Below are 21,046 nucleotides of genomic sequence, written 5' to 3' on the forward strand. Positions count from 1 at the left end.
CTCCAGAGCTCTTACTGCTGAAAGATCTGGTAAGACTATACCTAATTACAAAGATAAACCTTAATTTAAATTCCAAATATTTGAATTACATGTATAATACTTTCCAAGTTTTAACCTTGCAGCCACACAGTTTTTTGAAGTTTTTGGAGAGTGTGTTCACTATACCCTTTGTAAGACAGGTAACTGTCAGCCACTGTTCCAAGGCAGTTAATGAACAGACAAGTCAAGATTAAGATAGACACAGAACAGTGAAGATGATCTACTTTTATGACTTTTCTGTGAAAACAGCTTCTGCTGTAACTACACATTCAGGTGAGCTAAACAGTCAGAGAATGTACTGACTGGGCAGAGCACACTTATTTAGCCACATCAATACACATGCTCTAATAGATGGATTATCAAACATGGCCACTTGATTTTTTTCTTTTAAACTGTACATCTAGGACATAAAGCCACAAAAAAAATTGATCTTTTAACTAAAGTTTAAGACATTATGCACTTCAATGATATTTTGTTTTAAATAATAGAGGATGCATTAGCTTTTTCAATCAAGTGGTTGCGGCACTTAGTGGTCCTTACAATTTTTATCCAGCACCTTTACCTGTTCCTTGATGTCTTGCAACTGTTGCTGCAGCTTCTGTACATCCGCATTGACATTAGTGTTGTCTTTGTCCTTCTGCAAAACTGGAATGTTTCCACTTGCTGTAACATTAAAAGAAAATAAAGATACTTGATTATGCAGCAATCTAATGAATCAGGAATAATTATTTCCAGTGTCACAGCAACAATTTTTCGATTACCTGAAAAAGTTAATCAACCATCTTTTGATAATCTAATTCAATTCACTACACCATCACTGCAGCTCAACAAAAGAGTTTCTTTGAGTTTAGTGGCAACACTTCTTTGACAATTATTTCCATAATAATGATGCCCCTTCATGTTCTCAGAATTCTTATTGACATAAATATTTTTGCACATATTTAAAGAAAAAAAAAAAAGCCAAATTCCTTCACACTGAAATGACTTTTTCATCTATAGAGATGATTCTATTTGGTGGTCAAAATTGCCCAAGTGTCTTGGAAATAGTTTGTTCAAAATTTGAAGAAGCTCAGATTAATATTCCTGTATTTGTCTGATCTGGAAAGCAATATTACTATATGAAAAAAAATTGTCAAGTCTTAAATTTCCAGTGTGAGTATTGAAAACCTGATTTTAATTACTATTCTTATATTTATCTATTTCAGAACATAAAGAGAAGAATAAATTAATATTCCAATTCCCATAAACTCAAACAAAATGCTGTATACCACATATATACACACAGAGGAAATACAAATAATTCATAAAAATTACTCAAGTAAGTCACAAATAGTTTAAAAACCAGTCAAAGAAGGAGATGTAAAACTGGACATTCTCTCAGGAAAGTTGCTTGTACCTAGATGCAAAATACTTACCATTCCTCCAGAGTACCAGAGGTAAAAAAATATAAATTCTTTGCTCATTTGCCCCATCTCAGACTATCTTCAGCTTTTACCTCTTAAGGCATTAGTAAGTGGACAAGTCATGACACATATTTTGGGTATTACTCTGAATGCTGGAAGCAACTCTCCAGCGTAATGACTGGTGGTGTTACCAAGTTTGCTGCTACCGATGCAGAAAGTCGTGCAAACGGCAAAGGGATACCTGGGTTAACACTGTTTGCATTAAACTTTTCTTCAGAGAGAAGAGAAATATTTAGATCATTTAAGAGAATGAGAATAAGTTGGTGGAGGAACATGAGAGAGTATGGGCTCTGGAGTCACTCACAAATATCATCACTGGTATCTTCTGTACCTTTCCCTCCGCAGCACATTATGAAAGGCACTCTTCGCTCAACCACTGCCCGACACTGTACACACTTCTTCATCAAGCTTGCACAATCTGAGGGAACAGAGAAATAAATCAACTCTGAATCTTCCCATTTCATTTTTCTTTTTTTCTATCCATGAGTTTGTTTATTCAGAGTATACAGCAATGACTCAACAGATGCTTATAATACAAAGAACTACTTGAGTTTATCTTCACATAATTTTCTTCAAATCACACCTAAACAATGTCCTGTTTGTGATTCAAAGTAAATCTATTCTCTATCTCCTTTTAAGATACTTCAAGTGAATAAGTTCCTCTTTCTCCAAATGGATGTCTAGTCCACAAGAGTTACAGAAGTTAAAAGGTAATCAGACATTTGAGACCAGAACTTCCAAGAAAGTCCTGGCTATCTGTTTTTTTCTTTAGAACACAGGATCTCACAAACGGTCCCAATGCTCCAGGGGCAAAGAGGTGCAGGTCTTTACCCCTACAAGTAAACCTACATTTTTTGATATAATTCTAGAAAGAGGGCCGTAATTTTTCTACTGAAGGCAAGTTACTGTCACATAAATGCTAAAAGGCTACTATGAATCAAGAGAGTGAATCCTATAAAATACACAAACTCCAAGACTCTCTTGTCCTGCTTGAACAAGATGTCCAGAAAAAAAACTGGGAAAGAAAACATCTACAGCTTTAATCCTTTTGCTGTCCTTGTTACAGCTTAGACTTGGTAACATGTACTGCGCTGCTGAAATCCTTCACCACAGTAATGAATCTTTTTGTTGTCTTCTTTCCTGGGAAACAATTCAAAAAACCTTCTTTCATCATCTTTCAACTGCAGACACTGAAAGAGGCCAGATCAGGCTAACTATAATCAGTGATTCGACATCAGCTGCCTCAGCCACAACAGAGGAAGAAACCAGACTTTTTCAGCAAGTCCAAGTAAGCAGTTACTCATGGAAATTATTACCTCCCCTCTTATGTAGATGCGCATCAATAAGGACTGTTCTTCTATAGGGAAATGACCCTTCAACAAAGCCCTGAAATGTCTGGAGACAAGGTGATAGCTGCATTCTCATCCATATATACTCAAAACCAAAAAAAAAAATCTGGAGATCTCCTATGTATTTTTTCACTACATAGGATAAATCAAAATGAACCATAACTGGTGCCCTTCACAAAGATATATGATGTGACTTTTGGGGGAAAATAGAGCCCTTGTGAAAATCTGTAGATTAATAATAAAGCAGAGTAAGTACTTATTTATAATATTTTTTTAAAACACCATCTGTATATCTGAATGCTTTCAAAAAGCTGCAACAAAACAACAAAACTAATTCTAATTACTTCCAAAGTGCTCACAATACTGTAGTAGGCTTGCTTCTATAATATGAGAAAGCCTACTCACATAATTCAGATGAAAGCACACACGCTTTCTAAATTTTTGAAATTCTCCACTTTGTCTCCCAATTATTATCACCATGACAAATAATGCCAAAATTCTGACAATCACACCAAGTAAACTGAACCTGAAATCAGATTACTGATGACCTTTTAGTAATGGGATTAAAAGCATTCTGTTTCATGAGTATTTCAAAAAGAGATTTTGTAAAGTTACTTACTCTCACAGGCACACATATGACCACATGGCTGGAAGAGCACCGCTGCCTTTTTGTCTGAACATACTACGCATTCTTCAATCTGTTAAGAACAACATATACATGTGAGCAAAGTATCTCCTGCTCTCTACACTACTTTGCAAGGCATGTGGGCTTCAAGAATCTCCATCTAGTGGGGTTTTTAACTAATTCAGCATATCAATATGCAACTTAAATGAGTTATCACGCTAACTTCTAATAACAGATATTTGCTGGCAATTTTTATACATTCAGTACAATGACAGGAACAGAGAAGCAGTTAGGACAGCATAAATTTATTTTTCTTTTTTCTTTTCTCCTTCTTTATTCCATCACAGATACTTAAATCAGGGTTGATCAGCCTGGAGAAGAGGTCTCCAAGAAGACATTATTACAGCCTTTCTGTAATTAAAAGTGCCTTTTAAGAATGATGGGAACAAACTTTTATGCTGGGCCTGCTGCAATAGTACAGGGAGTAATAGTTCTAGACTAAAAGAAAGCCAATTTGGACTAGACATAAGAAATAAATTTTTTGTGATGAAGGTCATGAAACACTGAAACAGGTTACCCAGAGTGGTGGTAGATGATCCATCCCTGGAAACATTCAAGGTCAGGCTGGACAGGGATCTGAGCAACCTAATCTCATTGAAGATGTCCGTGCTCACTGCATTGCATTCTATGTCAGTTTACATAACTGATTTCAAAGGCCCCTTCCAACATTCTATGATCCGATGAAATTCACTTAAAAGGTACTTTTACAGAAATGTTCTGCATCAGGGTTTCTCAAGTCCTTTTAAGTGAGAGCTGTATATATCATGGAATCATCAAATGGATTGAAAAGGACCTTAAAGATTCTCGAGTTCCAGCCCTTGTCATGGGCAGGGACACCTTCCACTAGACCAGATTACTGATGGCCACATCAAACCCGGCCTTAAACACTTCCAGGGATGGGGCATATGCAGTATGGTCATAGTTATCACATACAATTCCATTTATACAGGCCTAGGCCAACTCTTCCAGTTGATAGAACTGTTGTCCTGATTCAATCATTTCTTAGCCTTGCAGATACTACTGCAAGTTTTTATACAGAAAAGTAAAATAAGTAGAAGTATATACAGTACAAGAAGTATTGACCAGATATTCCAATCTCTCAAATTAATTCAGCAAAAGAAATCAAAGCAAGGTTATCCACAAAGCTTAGCTTTCACCTGGGAAAGCTGATTTCCTTAGATTAGCTTCTTCAGATGGATGAGTAGGGGCAGAACCCTCACTTTGCTGCTCCAAATCACCCAGTGGCAGAACCCTTTAATTGACTATGAAGAAAATCTAGAGAAAAGAAGCTCCCCACTATATTAACATTTGGCTTTTGAACATACACAATGCAGTACAGTGAATAGTATAAGAAGAATAAGAGAGTGAATAGAAAAACCAGTGCAACTTTATATTTACAATTCTTATACTTACTCTGAGATGGAGGGAAAAACAACATACCATAGAAGCAGACCAATCAAATATGTTTGGAGAAAGTAAAAAAAAAAAAACAAAACCAGTTTGGTTTCCTAAAAAAACCCAACCAAACAAAAAAAAAGCCCAAAGCCAATCCAAAACCAAACATAAATCCAAGCGCAGAACATGATTTCTCTTTTTAACAGCTAAAAGAAACCAGAACTAGTCTTAGTGATTACAAGGAAAAAATAAAACAGAAAAGCAAGAGGATGTACCCATATAGTCAAAACTATTTGGGAGTAACCATTTGAGAAACCTTGGTTTCCAAAATAGGGCATGACCGGTTGATTCTCTGAAGGAAAAAGACAACGTAATGAAAAGAAATACATAATGAACGTCTTTCCATAGAAAAAGAAGGTGAAAGCTGAAAATAATTATTAACTACACAAACAAGCACATATTAACTCAGTTTACAGGCAAATCATCTTTCAAGCAGCCCTAAGGAATAGAAGAACTCAGTATTACTGAGGGAAATTATACTTCAGAAAAAGCAGCAATTTATCTTAACATGAAGAAAAGATACCATGGTAGGGGGAAATAGTCTATTTCAATAAAGCATCCTCAGGTGACTGTATTAGGAACTCTGAGGACCTGAACAATAAAGACATTGCAAGGCGGGGGAGAGGTAGGTATGACAGGCAAACAGAAAAGAGCAAGTTATCATTATGATGCAAAATTAATTCCATCCAGTGAGACATGTGTAAGGCATAATACCACATAAAAGAAGATATATATTTCTTTAACCTCTCTTTTTTCCTTTTTTTCTTTTACTTTTCCATTATAAAAGAAAAAATAAATTTCAGAGGCTTTTACCTTTGTTCTAGACTGAACTTGTTCTTTACAGATGAGGCATTTTTTCACTCGTGGTGAGCACAAAGAACACGTGGCAATGTGGCCACATGGGCCAAACAGAGTATCTCTCTTCATGTCTGAACACACCATGCATTCTTCTAAGGTTTCAGAATCATTGTTGATCATAGACGGACTTCGGGAACCAACCTGGCCACTACAAAGAAACCTTGCAGTCAAACATATAAGAATAAAAAAACACCCACTCAATTTAAAATACACATCAACTGGCCACTTATATACTCCAATGCACTCAGGCATCAATGTATGACCATAAGCAATCTGAACTGCTTTTTCCAAGAATTACAGCTGACAATGGACTGCAAGGTCGCACACTCGGAGAAGGCACTGTATAGAAACAGGACACACAAGTCAGGATATTCTGTCGTGAATAAAAAGTCCCTTCCCCTCGTCCTAAGAGCTTGCTTTAGTAGCAGAGACGTGCCCTGTGATTCTGATGGGCACACGCAGCCCCTGGGCCTCGCCCGTCCCACGGCCGGCAGTGCCGCACACCGGGCCGGAGCCCCGCGCTGCGCTGCCCGCAGAGGGCGTGCGAGCCCAGCCTTACACACACACACAGACACACTGACTCCGAAAGGAAGAATCTTACTCCTCACCAGGGCAACATCAATAAAAACAGCCTCTCTTTGTCACATTTTAAAAGTACGGTTTTGATTTCCACACAGGAATTAAGGATAAGAATCATTTGCAGCAACAGCAGTGGAACATAACTAGGACAAGGTGAATCATCTGATACTGCACGGCCCTGATAACATGATATTTCACTGAAACCATAATTCCTAAACCCACCCCCTCGCTCTCTTTACACGGAAACATACCGTTGTTCAGATTAACAGATACTCAGTGAGTTGAGAGGTGATCTTCACAAAGCAGCATCAACACTGAATTTGTATCAGTTTATACTGGGCTTTGCCCATTTCAGTCATTAAAAGTTGTCTGGACAGAGATTTCACAACTTCCCAGGCTGACCTGTTTGCAACGCTTTGTTATTTACTCTTCCAGGGATTTTCTCCCAAACCCTCTTGTGAAGTTCTACTAACCTCCACCTGAAGACTATCACCTTCTCATTCTCCCCTCTCCCATACTAATATGCATGGAAGTCCTCTAAGACTCGGGTAAATTTCAATTAATGTATTTGTGAATAGCATTCAGTGTACCATAAAAACCCAAAGAATTAAAAGGAAAAAAAAACCCAAAAAACACATACAAAAAACCCCACCAGACCCCCAGATTCGTATGTTTTCATTAACTATTGCTAATTAAAAGCTCGACATTTTAAATAAATCAGTTAATCTGTGGAAAGCAGAGATTTGGAAACTATGTATTTTATGAATATACAAACCTGACTTTTTCTTTGTGACATTTAGCCAATGCTTTACAGAGACTTGGATCAGGGCAGAGATCAAGAGGGGACTGACCCTTCTTGTTACGAATGCCGAGGTCAGCCCCGTTGGCTGCCAGGAAGCAGGCAATAGATGCAGCACTCTTCTTCTCTGCTCCTTGAGTGCCAAGACCCATTATTAACTAAAAGAAAACAAATACGTAAACAAGAAAGATTCTCTAAACAGTTAAGAATCATCTGGCTAAAGGAAAGCTACTTGATTTGTGCACATGCACATATATGCATAAACATGTAAGCCCAAGGAAACATCTCTAGAACTAAAATCAAAACAATTGCTTCATTTTGAGTCAGCTATATTCAGTTTTCCTCTAGGGAACTAAATTCAGCAAGGAATTGTTCAGCTACTGAAGCACTCAATCCCCTGCACACCTACACTCACATGTGAAGTGGCTGTCCTTCTATGTAAGCACTGTAAAGGGCAAAGTTCCAGTGGGTATATTCAGAACACGCTTCAGTATATACTCAAATTGCTAAGTTCAGACAAAATGCTACCACCACACCTGGACTGAAAACAGTTGAGCAGGGAAATGAATGCACATCTACTTTTTGTCCAGCAAGTAAGTACCTGCCCAACAAATTAACTCAGTTTCAGTCTCAGCCTGGATGGATTAAAACACACACACGTCTAATCACATAATGCTACTTTGCCCTTTTACAGCTGTTACATATCCTCATGTTACTGCTTCACAGGGTCAGCTAGAAACACTAGGAAGGCTCGCCACCACAGCCCAGCAAGGAGCAGTCCCCTACTCCAGAGCAGATGGCTTGCTCCCAAAATCTTTTTTGTATTAAAGTTCAGTCAGATAAAATGCTTTAAGTATAACACAGAACTGTTGGCATCACTAAGAATCCCTCAGCAAACTACACTACACTTTATTCAAAGCAAGAGCTTTGGCAAAGCTAGGGCAGCTCCAACTCAAGGAAATCCAGTTGCTTAAGGAAGCATTTTTTTAAACCTCAGTCTGTACATTTTTTTTAAATTAGAAGTTCTTTTATCAATATGTATCACTGAGGCTACAAGACTACTGAAGGTCACAATGAATTCAGATACTCCTCCTGCATTCTTACTCATGATTAGGTAAGAACAGTAGAGCTGCAAAGGCTTTATACCACGAAAATCAGGAAGTTATGGAAACGAATTGTTTCATGGTGTTCAGATAACAGAAAATTTTAATTTATCAATTGAGGCCATTTTTCTGCACTTCAATTACAGCATTGGCTGAAGCAAAACAGAGATTTCACTCAGCTTCAGCCCTGGTACTTTGGACCGTACTACTAATCCAGCCAACATTAAGACAGCACAACACCCAGTGAAACTGATGTGCTCCAGGGTTGGCAGTGTCATCATGGAATGGTCATCTACACTGGTCACAAAAACCCTAGGTTCTAAAATGCCTCTGGCAGGCTGAACAATTTGAAAACACCAGGACAACATTGTATTCTATGACATTTCTCAATAAGCATGCAACTTTTCAGGCACAAAGAATGAGAATACCACAAAACAGCACAGGCACAAAATATTCTCCATTATGATGTCTTAGTGCCCAGTATGGCTGCAGCAAATTATCTCTGGAGGGGGCTAACCCTCAAACACATCAACACAGTCCAGTCCCAGCCAATTCACTACTCTCAATTTAATCCATGAAAACTGTATAAATATAATCTAAGTAATTGTAACTAGTAAGCTACCTTTGAAGCAGTAAACACTTTCCCATTAGTTTCTTTCTTTTAAGTTAGGATTTAGGCAGTGGCATCCATTAAAAGCATTTTAAAGGTCAGAAAGACACTTATATTAAAATAAATTACACAGAATGACCCTGGGAATATTACATTTATTTAGGATAAATAAATGTGTACTCTAGGCCAGAACAGTGCATCTGTAATCAAGTAATTCAAATGACATTTTTGTGGTGGTAGAGACTATACTTCAGAAAATTTCTCCTCCCAGCAGCACAATCACAACAATATGCTGGATGGAAAACTTGAAAATGATTTAAAGAAATGGGGTTCACTTCTCATAGCACCTGAGCACAAAAATGTTTTTCAGAGTGGTACCTAAAATGACTAGGGCTTTGTGTACTATCAAGATTGTTAACTACATCCATTTTAAATAGCCTATCAAAAAACCAACCTAAGAAACCTGACAAAAATTGTTTTAGATGTAAAATAGAATATCCTGAGTTAGAAGGAATTCACAAGGATCATCAAGTTCAACTCCTGCCCCTGCAGAGGACAGCCCTAGGATTTGCACCAGGTGCCTGAGATCATTGTCCAAAAGCTTCTTGAACTCTGGCAGGCTTGGCGCTGTGACCACTTCCCTGGGGAGCCTGTTCCAACAGGCGTAACGTTTGCAATCACAAGGAACTACTAAAAAAAAAAAATTATTAAAGAATTCATTCCATTTAGTTCCATTTATGAAGTAAATTAATGATAATCAGTAAAATGTATTGTTTCATATTTTAAACAGTGGTCAAAGTAAAAAGTAACAAATCATACAATTTCAGTGAGTTGCTGTCCAACCAACTTGATCAGTATGGAAAAGCTCTAAAATCCTGCAGATGAAACTTTTCAGTTTATTACTAAAACAAAAATAGAAATAATTATTTGTTCAAGTACCAAAGAGGCACCCTACAGGCCTCAGTAGGTTGGAATCTCCAAGACAGCAGTCCAAAATTAATTAAAATAGAGCCAAGCAAAAATGAGCTCTAAAATACTAAGTACTTACAGAGATGTGTTGCTATCACTTAGCCTAATGAAATCTGACACACTTCCCACCTTTAAAGGAATTAATGAAGAATAATAAAAAAATCTCCCTAAACAAACCTTCAATTTAAGTAACCACATTTACAAAAAGAAAGCCTTACTGATTCCCAGGCTAAATTATTAATCCGATTTATCTTCTATTATCTATCACTTGTATTTGCAATTCCAAACAAGACAAATTACCAATGTGTCCTTGGGTAGCTTTAAAGGTCCAGATGCCTGCACATTTTTTCACAGCTTCAATTCTGTCTTTGTTGATATTCAATTTTGAGTCAAAGGCAGCTTAATATTTAAAACTGTTTAATGGTAAAGTCTAGTTTATAGATTTTTGACCTTACCGCCATTTAAATAAAGCTACATAGGTACAAGTATTGTTCTTATTTACTGTTTTTCACAAAAAAAACCCCAGTTTGATTTGGTTTGATTTGCTGATCATCGTAAAGCATTTTCAGCTATATTTACTCCATCTTTTACATTTCACATAAAACGAAAAAAAGCAAGTTTTCATCTCCGACAGAACTTATCTTCTCCACACCACTTAAACCTCCCAAATTTGTTAGTTTGGTAAAAATTTTCTCTGCAGCTAAACAAAGCGCAAACAAATGACCAATAGTTTGATCATGCTGAGAAAGGAGAGGAAGTATTGGTTGATCATACTTTTTTTAAAACTTTAAAACATTTTTAGGTGATCAGAGATACAATGATGAGGGAATTTTTTTTCTTTGCTTCTCATGCTATCTTTTGCCTGCTCTTTATTTCCATGGAATTTTTTTTTAAAATTACACTTTTGGTTTAAACCAAGGACACTTGTCAAATAAAACTAGAAATAAAACTTAATTCTCTAATATGTAAAATCCCCCCAATGAGAAAGTTAAAGGGTGATGGGGAAAAAAACCCCACTTCTTCTGTTAAAACCCTCAAAACTCAATACACAACTCTAGTTTCATTGTGGATGCCATTAATAAAACTGGGCAGAGAAACCAATTTATGAAATGCTGTATCTGAGGAAAAAAAATCTCCATTCATTCCACAGTTAAACACATGAACACAAAGTATTCCAGACAGCTCTCACAGAGTCCATTTCAGATCACGGAAACAACTGAGCTGTAACCGCTCTTCTTGTCTCATTTCAAAGGACACATGCGTTTTCTCTATACATGCTAGTCATACTTCAAATCTCTTTCAAAGCTTATTCCAGTGTACTTCAGTGAGCTTAAGTAACCAATCTGAAAAATTTTTTTTTACAGTGGAATTATTGTTTTGAACAAAGACTTATTCATAAAGTTGGTGTATTTGTCTTTTCTAAATGAAATGCAAGAACAACAACAACAAAAATTTCTTATTTTAACCCACAGTTGAAATTAGAAAAAAATTATACTGGTAACTAATGGTTTAGCAGATCTGATCCATCAGTATGTTGTGCATCTTTAATACCAAAAAAAAAAAAAAAAGTTTATTTTTCTCAATCTGAATTGCTCCATAATTATATTTCTCCTTTGTTTCTCAGGCAAACTATAAAGTCACCTTTCATAAAGGGTTCACACAGATTTCTGGGTGTGAGAGTTTTTTTTTTCAGTAGAACATTTTTATTATCTGGAGGCTTTTAAACTATTTCCTTACTACAGCACAATTTCTGAAATGAACTCTGTCAAAAATACACATATCAATAAACATACAAAATTATGAATGCCTTGTTCTAGCAGAACATACTTTTAGAAAGGTATAGAAGCAACTAGGCAATTAAAGCTATGAAAACATGCAAGATGCTGAATCACAGAAAACTATTTCAGTCTTATTCTGTACTGTAATACAGTTTAATTCTTTTTTCAAAAGAGCTAAACTTTGATTTTTTTGGCAGCCATACGTGTTCACTATAGAAGAGAAATTTGTAAAAATATTTTTTGAGCTACATAACCCTCTTTTTATTCAAAAAAGGCAATGGCTGCACACGAAAAGTCACATACAACAATATGATTTGTGCCTGCACTACAATTTAATGCAGAATGTCTATATAAACTCATGCTGCCAAAAACCAGTCCAACAGTACAGAACTAGACAAAGAGACACTTATACAGAGGGAAAAAGAGAATAAATAAATAAATGTGTTTTATTTACTGTGTTCTTTGATGGCTCCCAAGCAGTATCTACCTTGCCCACATCTTGCATGTCTTGGAGTTGGCGGAGCTGCGACAGGGTGTGGTGTCTCAGGGCTTCATGCAGGGGAGTATCCCCATCTTTATCCTGAATATCCAATTTAGCACCTGCACGGACTAAGAGCTGGAAAGAGAGAACCCACATTAAGGAAAAAACAAACAAAACACCTCCCTATTTATTCCTTTTAGAAATAGTTCCATAGAATTATAGTTTAGGATTCTCTAGGAGGCTCAAACGGGCTACTTCCTATCTTGCTACAATTCACAGCTGAATTAATTTAAATTTATTTTCCATACCTGGAGCTCAGCCCTCAACCAAAGCATTTATCTGTCTCAAGCATCAAGCTTATTTCAGCAGAAGGCTAATGCCTGCCTGGGCTCTGAGTGCTACGAAAGATACAATTTTAGGGAATTCTTTCTACTTCCTTAGCCTTTAATTCTTGTAAGACAGCCTACAAACAATGTAATATATTACAGCAGTATGTGCAATACTTAAGATAGGTATATATTCTTAACTATTAGATTTCAATGACCTCAAAAATCACCACTTTCACACCATGCTGAACTTTAAAACTTAATTTACAGTGTCTTCGCATTAGCAAAGTAGTTAAGCATGTACTTCAGTTTACCCTAATTCAGGAGAAGACATAAAAACCAATGACACTATTAAAACCTCTCTCAGAACACTTTGGAAAGTAATGAACCATAAGACTTGTCTCTAAAGCTAATTTTAGACACCCGTTCCTGTTCACATGACACAAAACAAGCACAAGGCTGCACAGGCCCTCCTATTCCTATGGCCTTTGCATACAGCCCTTCCATAATTCAAGCCACCAGAACTTCGTTAAATATGCTGTTGAACAAATCAATCAATACATGCTGACAAAATAATACTAACTGTCCCTGAAAATTAAACCCTGTCACTGTCACCATTCAGAAACCTGCAGGCAGCAGTTGAGGTTTTAACTTCAGTTTTTGAGCTTCTGCTACTCTGCAAAACTGGGATCAGCAGCAGAGACAAAAGGCATAATCTAAAAACAGGAATACACAAAGAGTGATCTCCCTCTTTAGAATTCACATGCTTGCAAGGAGCTCAGTTTCTCAGAACCAAAGAACCTCAGACTGCAGAACTGGCTAAAAGGAAAATAGCTTAAAAGGAGTTCAAAGCCTAATTTCCAAGGAAGTATCTTACTATAATTATTTGCAGCTTACCATTTTCCCCAGTCATTTCTTCCACAAATGAAACCAAGAAAACCAGTCAATAGTTGACACAGTCTAGTCTCAACTACTTACACTCTCTAAATGGACTTACTCTAGCCCAATTTCTTTTCTCATATTCATATCTTGTGTCTGCCAAAGTGTCAGCTCTTTACTGCTTAGAGTTTCTCCTGGAATCCTTGACTACCACAGAATTTCAGAATCTTTGCAGAAGTTTAAAAATAATAATTAAAAAAAGGCAAACCACTGCCCTTTGTCATGGCAGTAGGACTTTTAAAAGAACCCTGCTACCTTTGACCACTATTCCACAAATGCCTGAGGGTACAAACCCAGCCCTGGAAGGTATCCAATAGGAATTAATTTTGAAATATGGAGCCAACATGTTCTTTGCATGTCTGCATGAGCTATTTTAGGACTTCTTAAAGTTAATCCACCTCTGAAAAATGGATACTCTACAGGGTCATTCATTTAAACATTCTCAGATATAAGCATGTCAGTCAAATACACACGCTAGCTCTTCTATGTGCCTACCTTCCTGCTCATCTGCTACATTAATATTGTATTCCCAGGTACTGTGTGAATTCCAGAAGGCCACAAGAGTTCACCAAACAGCTGCAAATACCTTGCAGGATGCAAGTGGCACTGACTCTAGGAAACCATTCTTCTGGTAGCAAGCAGTTCCAGATATAGGGCCATATCACATGTTTCACTGTAATGGGATCACACCCATCAGCCCTCAGAGAGGGAGAAACCTTATGGTAAAATAACACTTGAAAGAACGCAGATCTGCATAGTGGGGGAAATTCTGTGTACGCCTGAATAAGAGACAGTTTTTCATACAAAATGACTCTACAAAGACAAAAAAATTACACCAAAGGCCAAGGTCAGGTTGATGTATCCACTCTGATAGCAGTGAGTGCTCTGTCTGAGCCTCAAAAGCCCACAGTGGGCAAGGCAAACACTCAGCCACACAGGTCCTGATTCACAGTGCACACAGGCCAGAAACAGCAAGCTATGCCAGACTCACACTTCCTGTGCTAGTAACAAAGGTTTGTTAAGTTTAACTTTTGTAACCCCATGAGCAAAAAACCAGGGTAACATTTCTTTCACCTTTTACTATTGTTATCTGCTTATAGGTCTGCCAAGCTAAGAGCAGGGAATGCTAAACAGAGACTGAAAGTAGTTAAGGTCATATAAAGATGTTTCATGTTACAATTTGCAAAGCAATGAGGAAGAATAATTACTCATACAGCAAAAGACATCAGAAATGCTATTTGAAGGTTCTCTTACAGCACCACAAGATTCAAACAAGTAACAGCTGAACACATTCTTCCTGACTAAACAAGAAAGGATGGTGGAATTGGCAAGCACATAGAAGAAACCATAATGTACATGTACAAAAATTTAGCATGCCTCAAGTGGCGTTCATATTGCTGACTGACCTTCTGTGCAAGTTGGCAGGCTTCTGAATTAAACAAAATCCATCAAACAAACATGCAGTGACTATATGTTGTCAAATAATTTTTTTAATGTTCATGAAGTATTCATATTTTAACAGCTGCCATCAGCTTTAGTCAAATGCCATTAACCATATGGCTTACTGTAAATAAGATACTTACCCTAACAATTTGTGTATGCTGTCGTTCAACAGCAAGATGAAGAGCAGTTTGCTGGTTAACATTCTGGATATCCAGGTTAGCATTGCCCTGCAAGATATTCAAAGCATTAGAACATTATCATCCCACCAACTCATCTATAGGCAAGGCAGTCCATTAGGACACTATCACCCTGAATACAATTCCAAGTTAGAGGATTTGAGAAGAGAAGTTATTAAACACTTCAATTATTCTAAGTATAGATGTTAATCTGTTGAGTGAAACTAGGTATCAGATTTTTCAGTCCCTCTGCACCATTAGGCCATTGCAACAATCTCAAAGGCAAGTCTGACCTTTAGAGCTCAACACGTCCTTTCCTGCTCCACTGTTTCCACATTGCAACTGCAGGCGTAAAGCAGCCAACTATTTTCACATCAGATTAACCAAATTAATTTCACATCAGGTTAACCAAAGCATGACATTTAAATTCTCCTGAGAAAAGAGTCCTACCTGATGCACCAGAAGTTCAGCCACTTCCACATGATTATTGAGAGCTGCCAGATGTAAGGCAGTGTAACCATCATCTTTTTTCTCATCAACAATCCACGGTCGTGGTAACTTGGACAACAACACACGCATTGCGCTACAAAAAATACAGAGATGGCATAAACACCCCTACAACATATGCTGAATGACAACAGTAGGACAACATCAATTCTCAGAACTACGTAGTAGTGGCTAAAATAATTTTCATCTTCTTTTCAAACAGAAAAAGTGGGTGAAAAGCTATACCAACAGTTCCAAAGCAGAATAATTTAATGTTCACTTTCTTCTAGTTAAAGCACACAAACAAACCACACAATGCCTGGAACAGTGTGAGGATCAGGTTTGTTTTTCAGAAGAATGCTACCTAGCAGTAAAAATTACATTAAAGACGTATTCAAACAAATTCTGAAATGTAGACAAAATAATTTTCTCCCTTAAAATCTTTACTTAAGTATTTAATGACCAAGTTCCACTACATTAGATTTCTTTAAAATCATCACTTTATAAATTGATGCCATGTGCTGTAACAATTAAAATTTCGTTTCTGAGAAAGAAAATGGAGCAAGATCTCTTAAGCACAGACAAAATAAATGCTGAAACTGTGAAGTGAGTACTAGTAGGATATTTTCTTAACATATAATGGTTGAATATAAACACCATGGCAGTGCCTGGTAGTCAGGGGGTAGGGTGGGGAAAAGCAACTCGATTACTACAAGTATTAAAGCCGAGTAAAATCCATGAAGTCCAAAGACCGAAAAAGTTAGACTGAAAGAGTTAAGGGTATTAACAACACAATGCTAGATATACAAATTGCTCAATCTTGTATTCTCTGAGAAACAGTTTTCTTAAGCTTACATGTCTTCGCTTAGCTTTTGGAATACATACGTTACCAAACATAAACCCCTTATTGTCTTATCTTTATCAACAGCATATGCAGCTCCCTTATGACAGTTCCTTAAAGACAAACACAAAATCAGAAACCGCTACAATCCTGTGCCAAGAAACCTGTCATCTGATGTTTCCCTACTGTTGATGGAACATGCTATCTACAGGAGAAACAGAACTTCTGGACAAAATTCAAACTTTTAAAACACAAGTAATACTTGCTAATGCAAGTGGAATCGTTCAGTCACACACTGCCTTGCAAGGCAGAGAATGTTTCTGAATTAAATGAAAGTTTTTCATTAGAGTTCTGGTATCAAAAATGTGCAATCTCAATAATCCTCAGAGATAGCCTCATAAATTGAACCTCTCAGCTTATACTCAAAAATACCCTCCAAAGGTATGAATGATTGCCCTGTCAAGTAATAACTGAGCTCCCAGTTAATTCCAACCATCTGTTGCCTTGAACATTCACACTGAGGTGAAGTGCTATTCACTCCTAAGCTCTCTTTTAGGACAAACCAACCAGTCTCCTATCAAAAAAACTAAAAGCAGTGTCTGAGCAGAGCTCACCATAATGAGCCCTCTTTGAAAGCAGAGAAGTCTGTGAGGTAGACTACTGTACCAATAAGGAAGTGCGCTCCCTCCTACACACTGCTCAGATGCTCCTGTAAGACACCTTGCTTAATAAGCATCTCCATGTTTTCCTGCTACTGAGTGCACAACATAAACCCCTGGTTTCACACTTATGCTGCAGCTGCCAGAATGGTGTATTAAGTGACACTTTTTTGCCCCCAGAATCGAGTGCCCAAAGGAATCACAACTAACCAGTTTTCAGGTCACAGGATCATACAAACCCACAGAAAACCAGCTGCTACATGGAACATCCATAGCCAAGATGTTCTGGATGTTTGTCCTCCTCAGAGTGGACAGAAGGCATTCTCAGTCTCTCAAGATTTTTTTGTTTTCCTGGCAGAAAGGTTCTTTCTTCCTCACAGTCCAAATCACTTACAACACAGCAATATAAAACAACAACACATAACAGATTGTACATTGCTCATTGTGAGCCATTACTCAGCTTCTGCTCATAACACCTTCTACAGCTCTCAAATGCACTAGGAAGAAAAGACTAGAATACTTCAGAAAAAAATAATGGTAACATTAATTCTTTGAGAGATTCACTTATGCAGGATTTTTCAAAATTAATTATATAATTTAGTAAAATTCAAGTTACCAAAGCTTTATGAAATGTGGCACAATAAACCAGTATCAGTTGCACTGATAAACACAATCTATTTTGTAATGCAATGATGCCATATTTTCAAATCTTGGCACTATCAGAACTGTGTTAAGCCGCTTTAGGGAGGGAGCATGTCTGGAGCACTATGGTTTGTGCTTGGTATCTGGGCACACCACCACACCAGCTCTTCAGAATGCTGGGCTGATACAGAGTGCCAACAGCACAACAAGCCTTCTATAGTGGCTGCCCACAGAGCATCATGTCATATAAGCTCTTTATCTTCACCTGCCAGGCTCAGTGCTTCTTAAGACCCCATAAAGCTCTAGGGTATCTACTATGGATAGTCTAAAAACACAATAAAGAATTCCTAAAAATTCCCTATGACTGACAGAAGCAATATGACTGAGTGACCAGGAAAAGGTGAAGCAACAATAGCCTTAAAAGAAATATTAAAAAAAATCTTAAAACTGCAACTACAACTTGAAGAATACTATGGAAGTGCATCAACACTTCAATTACAGCCAACCTGTCTCCAAAGTAGCTCTAGTCACTAAACAATAAACTGTCCTAAACAACCCAATGATATTTTATATTCTTTTCTTCAGTAAGGAAATAAGAAAATTGCCAACTCCACAGATAAATAAAATTTAAAGTACATTGACACACTTCATCAGATGTCTCAATATGTAAATGTAGTTCAGAAATACTACTGACATTTCTTTAATACACCTCATCTTTGAAACACAAATAAGAAACCAACTGACTCAGTATTTTGTATGCTGTGAAGAAAATCACTCATCTTAGTATCTGTGTGTTATCCTTACCATATCCTCTTTCAAATCTTTAGTTTGCTGTCTTATACCAGAATAATTTTTATCTGAAGTTTGACTAAAAAATATTTGGAGGTATCTTGCTTTCAGAGAAATGAGATGCCTGCTACATTTTTGGATGCTTTTAAGATGCATTGGTCTTACTGGAAAAACAGAAGGACCACCAAAACAAATAAATGGCTTCTGTGTGGAATAGATTTTCATCTTACTGATCACAGCAAATCATCAAAGGGCCAGGAACTCAGCTGTTTCTTTTTATTCAGATAAAGACTATATATCTCTTCCAGGCCATGCTATATTATGGGACAGGAAGATAGAAGGACTGTTTCATGGAATGACACCTTAAAATTCTGCAAGATATTAAAATGCTACAATGGTAAATTCCGCTCAGTGGCTGCATCCTCCTCCTCATTAGATGAGAGGTAGTTTCTTTCAATTTTTACAGGATTTTCTAGAGCTACTGCCAAAATTTTGACAGCTAAGTGGCTACCATTCAGAGCAGCACTCACTGGAATAGGCATACATCATACAAAGTCACATTAGAGAATTAATTTTGCCAATTACACAGTAATTCTTGATTCACTCTTCCCCATGAAGTGTTACAGAAGAACCTGGGTTGTATTGCCCTGTATACACCACATAGATGTGACAACTCGCTTTTATCTTGTATACATTAAATGAACTACAGACTGCTTTCACTGCAGTTGTATTGAAAAGATCAAGAAATCAGCAAATCTATTAGTAACCCTGATCGTGAAAACAACTACAGAAAACTTCTCAAGCTATCATCTTTAGTGTATTCAACTGTAACAGATTACATGGCTGTCTGAGGAGCTGCAAAGATTATTGATGCAATGCTTAAAACTCTTTATTGAAACACTGAACTTACGCCATGACTATGCTATCCATACATTATTACTGAAGCATCACCAATAAAAAAATTTGTTACAGGCAAGCTTTGGCATTTGCTGGTCTGCAGTATTTTCAGCTTGGCAGGAAGCTCATGAAGTTTTGGGCCTTTTTGCATTGGATGACCATTTACAACCTCTGAAAATTTCTAATGGAACAACAAGAGAAAAACTTCAGTGAGAATTTTTGAGGGAGTTATCTGTAAAGCTTCAACAGGGATAAGTAAACCATTGCTTCTTTTCAAGGAGCTAAACATGTGCTCAGTCAAAAAGGAAAGCTCAGGTGCGTATAGGGGGCTGAGATGGAGGTATCTGCAGCTTCCCCAGGTGCAGCTGTTGGAGGTACACTGACTTATACTGCCCAAAAGAATTCATCCCCATAAAATGACAGACTTTCAACAGCTGCAACAGTTACAAGTGATTTCGTCAAAGGAACATCCACTAATATGGCACTACATTTAGTTTGAGATGCAGAAGAGTAACAGAAAATGCTGCTGTTACATGCATCTTTATTTGACCCTGCCACATGAGTAATACTTTCTTTTTTTTCTTTTTAAATACAGATTTTTAGAGAGTCTGGAACCACAGCTTAATGCATACAGGATCACAGAATCATTTGGGTTGGAAGAGACAGTACAGATCATCTCATTCAAACTCTTGCCATGGAAATTCAGATTCAGCAGTGTGAATTGTGTATTTGCAATGTAAGATATGTCACAGATGTGAACAATACACTAATTCACTTTTAGCCACACAGAGCACTTGTTTCAACATCAAATGTTTAATGTTTATCAACATTAAACATACAGAAAATAAAACTGTTCTTACGATGAAAAGTTAGCATATGGTATATTATTCATAACCAACCTACTTATAAAAATGTTGGGTTTCATGCAGTACTTTGCTCATGGAACTTTTGCTGATGCTCATCAGTATTGTCAGAGAATACAACATTTAAGTATAGATTTATATGGAAAAAAGATAAAAGTATTTGTGAACAAGATGAAGCCAGCATCTCATTGTATAAAAGCAATTCCAGATTTAGCAGTCTTAACTGCAAAAGCAACCTTGCACCCTGTTTAAAAATACATGAACAAAAACTAGAGATTCTCTGCCACCAATGGAAATTTGAATGCATAATGTAAATTTGAATGCAGAAGTAAATTAAGAAGGTTGAGGGTTTGTGGGATAGTGGTGGGGTGGGGCTGGTTTGTTTGGCCTTTCAGGGATTGTTTGTTAAGGTTTTTTACAAACAAATACTTTGGCAGAGAAAATTAGAAAGGCTACTTCACAATCTGTATACGCACATTTAACTTCAATTGCTACTGAAAGATACAATCCCACTTTTTTCCCCTGCACTTCAGTTCCTGCATTATGTTTGCTCTACAGACACATCATTTTCTAGCAAGTGAAACAACCTGCCAGACTCCTGATTTGGCAAGTTTGCTTTCAGACAGATCAATGAGATAATCCAACCTACCCCGCCAACTTCCATGATCACTAGAAGCAATAGGAGTAAGGAAATGACAAAGCCAGAGCTGCGGGGAGGGCAGACCGCCCCTTCCAGAAGCAAAGTCTTAGATCAGCATAAATTTATCAGCAATCCTATCACCAGAGGTTGTAATGATTCACTGCACTTTTTATTACA

The 21,046-nt window shown here is 37.2% G+C and overlaps 1 protein-coding gene and 1 long non-coding RNA gene across 9 annotated transcripts in view; one reads left to right on the forward strand and one right to left on the reverse strand.

The window, feature by feature from the left end:
* The window catches only part of MIB1 (MIB E3 ubiquitin protein ligase 1), a 77,872-nt gene that overhangs the window by 10,336 nt on the left and 46,490 nt on the right, over positions 1-21,046 (reverse strand). For 2 of the 8 annotated variants that reach the window (XM_086890449.1, XM_023921254.2), the window contains exons 13-20: positions 15,503-15,635; positions 15,017-15,103; positions 12,142-12,303; positions 7,204-7,385; positions 5,805-5,997; positions 3,471-3,549; positions 1,834-1,920; positions 602-702 (exon numbers count right to left, since the gene is read on the reverse strand). In XM_086890449.1, coding sequence (XP_086746575.1) covers positions 602-702; positions 1,834-1,920; positions 3,471-3,549; positions 5,805-5,997; positions 7,204-7,385; positions 12,142-12,303; positions 15,017-15,103; positions 15,503-15,635 — 1,024 coding nt within the window. Of the gene's footprint in view, positions 1-601; positions 703-1,806; positions 1,921-3,470; positions 3,550-5,804; positions 5,998-7,203; positions 7,386-12,141; positions 12,304-15,016; positions 15,104-15,502; positions 15,636-21,046 lie in introns of all 8 variants that reach the window. The other 6 variants (XM_086890458.1, XM_023921255.2, XM_023921253.2 and 3 more) reach the window with 3 other exon arrangements.
* Positions 2,690-3,911, forward strand: LOC147655482 (uncharacterized). Its single transcript, XR_015287270.1, has 2 exons — positions 2,690-2,790; positions 3,824-3,911. It is a non-coding gene; the product is annotated as an uncharacterized LOC147655482 (long non-coding RNA).

This window comes from Cyanistes caeruleus, chromosome 1, assembly GCF_971803275.1.
Source record: "Cyanistes caeruleus chromosome 1, bCyaCae1.hap1.1, whole genome shotgun sequence".
Lineage (NCBI taxonomy): Eukaryota > Metazoa > Chordata > Aves > Passeriformes > Paridae > Cyanistes > Cyanistes caeruleus.